Below are 9164 nucleotides of genomic sequence, written 5' to 3'. Positions count from 1 at the left end.
CCCAAGTAGGACTGCACAGCCATTCTCGGCGGTGCAGATAGACTCTTGAGAAGCTACACCATCGTCTCTCGAGACGGCTGCCGACGACGACGACGACGATAAGCCCTATTTAAAGGCATTAATTAGACTGGGAAAAGTAAATGTGATTCATTTCATAGCTAAATTTTTCTAACACTAAAAGTGAAAAATAATATTCAATAAAGTATTTGTAGTTTTATTTAGACCATAATTTTCATAGTCTTCAAAGCTAGCAAACACAGTAAACTTGTTACTTCATTACTCTTATGCATTAATAAATTTCCTCTACATAATTTTCTTCTTTCAAAAATATATCAAATATAATCATTTTTATTTAAAAATTTAATCTATTTTAATGAAAATGTAGCTTGATAGCCTTGAGAATTTTTATTTTTATTTGAGAAAATGTAGTCAACTTGTGGTTTTCCTTAACAATTTCTATAATAATTCTTTTATTAGTGTTTTAAAATAAAATGTAGATATTATAGTTCTTCATAACTCTTTGTTATGAAAGACTATTTTATTTAAGATCTAGATCATTACACAGTGAGAAAAGGAAACACTTGACTCTCCTTACATTATCTCAAACTTAGCACATACAAAACCAAACTTTCCTCTTTCTGCTTCTTTGTTACTAACCCTCACTCACAATTATTTTAATGGCTTAGTATGAGAATTCATAGGTTATATGAATTTTTTTCTGAAATACAAGTGACTTACCTGATGACTTGGTTCAGCATTTAAGCATGGTTTATAGAGTATGATTCCAGTATGTCAGGATCTTAGAGAAATGAGTAAGTCCCTGTCCTCAAGAAATGGAAGAGAAAAAAAAAAGTTAAAATATATAATATTAATACATTTGAGAAAACACTATAACAATGTTGTTCACAGTATCCTATGGTGGGAAAAATAGATAGTACACATAGGTGAGGTGGGAGTTAGCATAAGTAAACCTCCTGAAGGTAATCTTGAATTTTGAAGATTATGTAGCATTTATCTTGGCAAAGACATTGAAGGAAAGACATTATGGACACGGCAGGGGAAGGAATGGAATTCACAGATGTCAAGTGGTTAGTCACATGATTCTAGAGACAGCCACCTCGGCTCAAATGTTGCTCCGTTCCACTTTCACACTGTATGGTCTTGGGAAATTACTTCTCACCAACAAAGTTGGTGTTAGGATAGTCTCTACATCTAATTGTTTTAGTTAACCTTATAAGTTCCTCTCTATGATGTATGATGATAGAAAATGCTAGGTAACTATTAACTGCCAGAGAATAAGGAACAACATGATTGCTGGGACACTAGAAATGCTTTGGTGTTGCTGGAAAGAAAGTGCTCTCTGTGGCTTGGGAGAAGATGAAGAGGCGGTGCACCATGTTACAGAGCTGGAAGTCGCTATGTAGGTGATGGGGACACAGAGGAATGGCTGTCCAGTTGTGTCTTCAGTAGACTTCCAGGGCAGAGGAGGAGGGGAAGGAACAATGCTGGTCAAGATTGGAGGCACAGAACCCAGGTAGAAGACCACAGGAGTTGTCAAGACTAAATATTTTATAATTCTCTTTAAGAGTAATCAGAGGAGTTGAAAGGAGGTGATGGTTGAGAGAAATATTTATAAAGTAGGATTGGCAGGGCTTGCTCCTAACCCTTAGTAAATAAAATAGTCTGGATGATCCTTTGGGAGAGGCAGGAATTGAGGACAATCTGAAGATCCTTGATTTGGCAGAATGGGTAGCTGGTGAAGGTATGAAGAAGAGAGCGAGAGGATGTAGGGGCAAACAGAGTGGAAGAGAAAACAATGAGGGCAGTTTTTAGACATATTCAATTTAACATTCTTTAGTACCTTTTAAGTCTGATTTTTTAGGATGGAATTCCAACTTAACAGAACAAACTCAGGATTCAATAGAAAATCAAGGTGGGCATGACTGGGGAGGTTTCCCAGAGACAGTTTGTGCCATGTGATAGAGTGGAAGAAGATGGTCTGATGAAGCACATGGGGAAAACAATAGTTTAATGTGGTTTCAGATTTGATATACTGTAATGTATGAATGAAGAATCTGCAGTCAAGAGCAAGAATCTCATTTGGTCAGATAGAATTTTACTATTCCTGTGTGTTTCACATAATACTGTGTGAAAAATATATCTGTAGACCATTTTGATATAGATCAACTAAGTATATTATTTACTAGATTGATTGGGAAAATGTGTTTTACTAAATAAAAATATTTACCTTTAGTCTAGATAACAAAATTTTTTAAATAAATCCATCTGAAATCAAATTTTATTTTGACCATTAAAACTAATTTCTCTCCCATTATTTTAAGTATTCGGCTGTTATTCAATTGCAGTTATAAAAAGCTAAAAATAGTTGTATAATGTAACTTTAAAATTTTCATTCTATTTTGAATCAGCATGGGCATTAATCATGACAATGACCACCCGGCATGTGCAGATGGTCTTCATATCATGTCTGGCGAATGGATTAAAGGACAAAACCTTGGGGATGTTTCCTGGTCCCAATGTAGCAAGGAAGATTTGGAAAGATTTCTAAGGTACTGAGGTCACTTCCTGTTGTTGTGTCATGAATGTTTGTGTGCACCTGCTTCCTCTGCACACCAGGGCAGGTGATGTGGCCAAGCAGGATACCAGACTGGGGAGCAGGCACTGGCTTCTGATTTGGGCTCTTCCATGAATTCGTTGTGTGAATTGGAACATACTACTTAGCCCATCTGCTTCTGCGTTCCCACATTTTCAAATTTAAAAATTGGGCAAGATGATTTGTCAGGTTGAAAAATTGTAAGGATTTTAAAAATCTATTACAGTACCTATCTGCCTCTTTCGAATATCGCAGTGGCAACATTCTCATTGCTCGTCACTCAGCACAACTTTTGTCATCACAAAGAACCTCTTTTACAAAAACTCCACTATCATTGTGATACTTCTAAATTCTGACTCTTGTTTCATTACTACATAGTTTTCATCATTACAAATAGTGCTCCATTCTCTTCCTTTCCACCTTCAACAGCGTTAACACTTAGCTTCTGCCTGATGGGAAAAAGAAATGAAAAGTATTGTTACTGTTTTAATTTTCATTTTAAAGCCCTTGTGCTTTACTTATTCCTTTGGTCATAGAAGGAGCTGTTGAAACAGTAGGTGAAAGTAGTGAATAAAAGAGAATTGCTTAAAGTACCTGAAAGTCTAAGTAAGAAATGTAGATAAAGCCATTCTATTTTTCATTTAAAAATATGAATATATACATTTCAAAGAACAATAAAGCAGGTAATATACTAAAGAATAAAAATTAATTCTATACCATATGAAAATATATTTATCCAACCAACAATAGAATAATTATATTTTTAAAATTACAATGGAATTTTTTTCTTTTTAAATTAACAAAAAATTTAAACTGTGATGTGAACACAAGTCTGGGAATGATAAGATGAGCATCCGCATACAACACTAGTATAAATACAAGTCAAAGAATCACTTTTGTGTTGTGGAATATTAGCATTAAATGTCAAATATTTAAATTACATCTTTTTAGAAACCTATACCAAGATAACAATAAGAAATTTAGATAAAGTTAAATTAAATTATAAAAAAATATTAGTAATTGAATTTGTATTACACATTGCACCTTCAATTTTGAAATTTATACCTTGATATCAAAATCATAAATATATAAATGAATCATGCAGTCCAGGAATTCAGATTACATATTTGGAAAGTGAAATATAATAGCAAATTAGTTTTAAATAAGAGGAAATTAAGTCATTGGAAAATTTGTTAAAATCAGTATCATCAGGCCTTTTCATAAAATTTATAGCAAAATAAATAAAATTGTACAACTCTTAAAAATATATATATAGAAACACCTAACTAGCTAATTTCACTGCATAGATACATTTTATTCATTTTTACATACCATTTAAATTGGGAAGCCTATTTTCTTATGTTAAATGAATAGTAAAATCTACTAAAATAAAGCATTTATCACATTACCATTACTCTTTCTGAAAGATATACAATCTATTCTCTGCACGCTCTCCCTCGCAACAGTGTGGCCCACAGCACTCAGAGCGCATCGTTCGAATACAACCGCCTCACTGGAACAGCAGCCTCCAGCAGTCCTAATGAGTTTCTAAGGAGCATGTGCGATTTGCTTGGGCTGCCTTCACATGAATCAGAACTATGATAAAATTAAATGTCACCCCATAAATGGACATTGTACTACAATATCAAGTACATAGTCATACTGTGAATACACACTAGAGAATGTTTTCCACAGATTCTTTAAATCCCTGAATGTAGTTGATTTTTTACCTTCACACATTATTTTTGGGCAAGTTAATTTCTGAGTCTGAGTTTCTTCATCTTATAAATATGTAAAATAGTAAGCTACCTCACAGTGTTATGTAGATTAGCTGAGTTAATCCATATGAAAGACCTTTATAAACCAAAAGATTCTGTTATCTTGAAAATTATTATTATTACTATTAGGAGTATCTTAAATATTTATAAATAAGTGAATCTCATATATGGAATGATTGCTATAGTATTAAATAAAAATGCTTATAAGTAAAAGAACATTTTTCATGTTATGAAATATTTCCTGTTGCATGCTAATGATAACTTTTTACATTAAATTCAAAATTTTTCACATATCTGCATATTGCCAGGTCAAAGGCCAGTAACTGCTTGCTACAGACAAATCCCCAGAGCGTCGACTCCGTGATGGTCCCCTCCAAGTTGCCAGGGATGACATACACTGCTGATGAGCAATGTCAGATTCTCTTTGGGCCACTGGCTTCCTTCTGTCAAGAGATGCAGGTAAAGGTTGTGTCCAAGTGGGATTTGTAAAATGCCTGTTCATGTTCATTGTTTAGAAGTATTCAGTAGAAGAGGCGAAGACAACTTTATTTTAGAGTTTGTGGCTCAAAATTACCCCAATCTTGGAAAGAAGGATTTTCGAAGAAAAGTTTTTGCATTTTCCCTTTAGCACTTGAAGAAGACAGAAATAAGGTGTGGGCATTTACAATATTTTTTGCACTGTAAGATGCACCTGACCATAAGATGCTCCTAGGTTTAGAGGAGGAAAACAAGAAAAAAAAATATTCTGAACCAAATGATGTATTAAAATATTTAATAAAATATAACAGAATAATATTCCAACCATGTAAAGTGAACAGTTGTCAACAGCAGTGTTAAGAACCATCATCACTGTCACAAACAAATGTGGAGAGACTTTAAGGTTCAAGTATTCTTCTAGTTTCCTGGGAATCCCAAGAACTCATCATCGATAGTGTCAGAATTTATGAAGCTCAGTTGCTCATAATCACTGATATCACTTTTTTCACTATCTTCATACTGACCAGACACCCTGAGATTCAGCAGTAAAGTGGGACATTTAAGTGTCCCCAGGGATTTCACATGAGCCCACCGCTTCCTCGTCTTAACAGCTGTCACCACTGCTGACAGGTCAGGTAATACACATCATGGTCTGTGACGCAATATTTGCTCCGTAAGATGCACAGACATTTTCCCCCCACTTTTGGGGGAAAAAAAGTGTGTCTTATAGAGCGAAAAATATGGTAATTAATAAGGGATGACCCAAGAATTTCTTCTTTGAAATGGCACTGAAGCCAGGAAATATTTGCATTGTGCCATTTCAATGCTTTTATTTTATATCTCTTACTCTCTTACATAGTAGGTAACTGGATAAAAATGTAATAAATCAATATATGAATATATAATTGTGGAGAAAGAGTTATCTTGTAACCCTGAAAATAAAAAGTTAGAAGTATATTCTAAAAGGAATAAAAATTAGAGTGTACATTTTTAAATAGTTCTACCAGAGGAAAAGAGTAAATATGTGATTGTCTATATATGAGTAGTCGAACAGTCACTGATTACTCAGAGAGGCCATTGTACCAGTCTAGAAATCCAGAATCTGGAGGATTGAGCAAATGTCCTTCTTAAGTACATAAGAATTTTAGCTCTATTTGCCTTTCCTTCCTTCTTTCTTTGTCTCTTCCTGCTGCCAATCCCCTAGCTGCCCATTCTCTTCCCAGCACACACACACACACACACACACACACACACACACACACACACACTTTCTATATCAGGAATAAACTGATAGTCACACTTAGACTGAATTGGTAATGTATTTCTTAGTTTCTATGATTGCTTCAAAGGAGTTTCACTTTGCTGAAGATAATGCTCTTGTGGATTACTGTTAGCCTAATGAAAATCCATTGTAAGGAAAAAGAGTACATGACATCATGACATGTTCACTGCTCTGTAGTTCTTAACAAAGGAGTTGCTCACTTGCCTACTCCTTTAATGCTCTCCATGAGGGCAGAGGATGCTTCCTCAGCCTCTAGCGCCATGGCTGGCGCAGGGCAGGCACTAGGTGAGTATTTGACTTGTGGAAATGAGCACATGTGTAAAGGGGCCAGAGCTGCATGACATGCATGCATAGGATGTAATGCCCACCTAGCAATAATGGCCCTCAAAAGAAACTGGTGTAGGTGAGTGACTGCAACCTGACCACCCTGAGTCTCCGTGCAGCAGAGAGCCAGGCCCATGGAACAGTGGCCAGGGCTCTGCATGGTCAGTCCCTGAGACTGCTCTGTTCTCTCCTACCTGTCTTCTTGTTCACTCTGCTCTCACCTCCGGGCCTTCAGATAATCAGAAAGTGGGTGCAATATTCTTTCATAATCTTCATGGTAAAATAAATGTTTGAGGTGCACAGGGTTGGTTTCGTGGGTAGACATGTCCACATGCTGACATTCTCATTTTTTTGAAAAATGGTGTGTGGTTCCCACCGTATTGTGCAGTAGGCAGTTTCAGTTCATGTAGTGCAAGGAGCTGCTGGAGCTAATAAATGGAAAATGTCCATATTTCATAAAGTACTCTAAATGTCGGAAAAACTCAGCAAATGGCCAACAACAAACATGATCTTGGTAAATTTTAGATTATTTTTCATAAACATTTAAAAATTTCTTCAGAAATTATTTTTAATGATGTATTGGAGTTAGTAAAACTTTACAAGTACCATTCTACAGTATTTTGAAACCTGTGCCACAGTGTATAAATCATTTATATTTGTGGTCCATTTTGATTCTTACAATTATAGGCCATGGTTATTACTCAATTTTATTTTACAGTTCAACAAGTGGGTCCTGTAGAAGTTAAATAACACAATTAAGCTCTTTTCCCTGTTAAGAGGGAGTGTTAGATGCAAGTCCAAACAACAGAGTGCATTGTGAGCGCTGTGCTCTGCTGCCTCTTATGGCACTTAAGCTCCTTCACGTGTTGTCTTTGCTACAGAAAACCCTCGAATCATTTCCTGTGTTTACACTGAATTCATTTTAGCTGTGATAGCATCTACACCCTCAGGATTAAGTAATACCTTAATTGATTTAGTTTTCTAGGCTTTTTGCTTTATTTATATAATTCTCTCTGGCCTACTGCCACAGACTTTTTTTTACCTCTGAAAATATAACTGGTTTTACATATTTTAAATTTATGTTTCTCCATATTCTAAAACGTCATGTTGCCTTGCTTTAAACTAAGCATTTTGCAAGTAAAATTAAGTTTTAGGTTTAGGTTTCCTGAAATGTTTTCCTCCCCACCCCCTCCAATGATATGTGTGTGTGAATTTTTTATTTATAAAATCATCTCTTTTCCTAGTTCTATCTGTGTGTAATCAAAGACAATTTTTAAAATGATGCCAAGAAGAATTAGGCTGCTGTGGGCAGCAGAGGAAAAGCAAAGCCCCTGGGTGTGGTTGGAGGCCTCGGGCTGGAGAGGCACAAGGCCTGAGCTCTCACAGTGGTTCTGCCTCTTGTTAGCTGTTCACCTGAGTCAAAGCTCTTTTTCTCTCTAAGCCACACTTCTGGAAAATAGGAAGTGGGGCTGCATTAGCTTTTCGAATCTCTTAGAGCTGCGAAAATCACTTCCGTGATTCCAAAATCTTATTTTGTCCTACCCTTGAAAAATCATCATTTTAATCCCAAATTAGGGCTGTGTGCAAAGTGCAGGAACTAGATGGATAGAAAGATAGATGGATAGAGCCCTTGGAAAGATTATTTACAAATTCAGCCTCTGACTTGACAAATCTTTATGGAGTTGAAACTACTTTCCAGACACTGCTCTATGCACTAATGAGATGGCAGGAAACAAAGACCACCTGATGGAGCATACATTTTAGTTGGGGAAACAGACAATAAGCAAATATATATATATAATATGTCAGTTGGTGATAAGTGTCTTGGAGAAGTATAAACTCGGGTAAGAAGGATAGGAAGTACAATCTGGGTGGGAGGGTAGGTGCTATTTTATATAGGGGGATCTGAACGGCTTCCTGCAGAAGGTGATGTTTGTTTAGAGAATTTATCTTGGGAGAAATATAGCAAGAGGAAATCCTGGAATGGGGTTTTGGTCACGTTTTAGTGACAATGTCTATTGTCAGGAGGTATAACTTAAAAACATCAGAGGAAATAGTTTATAAGTATAGATGGTTGGGAAGCTCTGCTTGTTAAGGCACATACATATACCCTCAAGTGGATACACATGGATTTACCACATCTACCAATCTGCCATCTAGACTTTATACAAAGCAAATCTAGAAGTTGTTCGTCCTTTTTATCACTGTACCTCTAGCACCTGCAAGAGTGCTCAATAAGTATTTGTTGAGTGAATAAAGGAATCCGTTGAATGATGGAATAGGGATCATAACTTTTCACTTATATAGTTGATTCTTAGATATAGGCATATCCCACTTCATTGTGCTTCACTTTATTGCACTTTGAAGGTTTGTGGCAATCCTGTGTAGAACAAGTCCATCAGCGCCACTTTTCCAGTAGGCTCAGAAGATGGTTAGCATTTTTTAGTACTAAAGTATTTTTAATTAAGTATTTACAATACATTGTGTTTTAGACATAATGCCATTACACACTTAATAGACTACAGTATAGTATAAACATGAATTTTGTATGCACTAGGAAACCAAAAAATTTGTGACCCGCTTTATTGCGATACTTGCTTTATTGCAGTGGTCTGGAACTGAACCCACAATAGTTTCTAGGTATGCTTTTACATGACATGTCAAGATAACATGAAGATAACCTTCTAAA

The 9164-nt window shown here is 35.8% G+C and overlaps 1 protein-coding gene across 1 annotated transcript in view; it reads left to right on the top strand.

The window, feature by feature from the left end:
* ADAMTS19 (ADAM metallopeptidase with thrombospondin type 1 motif 19) overlaps nucleotides 1–9164 on the top strand; it is a 294467-nt gene that overhangs the window by 176305 nt on the left and 108998 nt on the right. The window contains exons 9-10 of the mRNA XM_090289153.1: nucleotides 2430–2570; nucleotides 4701–4851. Coding sequence (XP_090145279.1) covers nucleotides 2430–2570; nucleotides 4701–4851 — 292 coding nt within the window. The remainder of the gene's footprint in view (nucleotides 1–2429; nucleotides 2571–4700; nucleotides 4852–9164) is intronic.

This window comes from Furipterus horrens, unplaced genomic scaffold (assembly GCF_987537825.1).
Source record: "Furipterus horrens unplaced genomic scaffold, mFurHor1.1.pri manual_scaffold_10, whole genome shotgun sequence".
Lineage (NCBI taxonomy): Eukaryota > Metazoa > Chordata > Mammalia > Chiroptera > Furipteridae > Furipterus > Furipterus horrens.
Note: the sequence above shows the minus strand (reverse complement) of the source record. Positions and strands in the feature narration are given on the sequence as shown.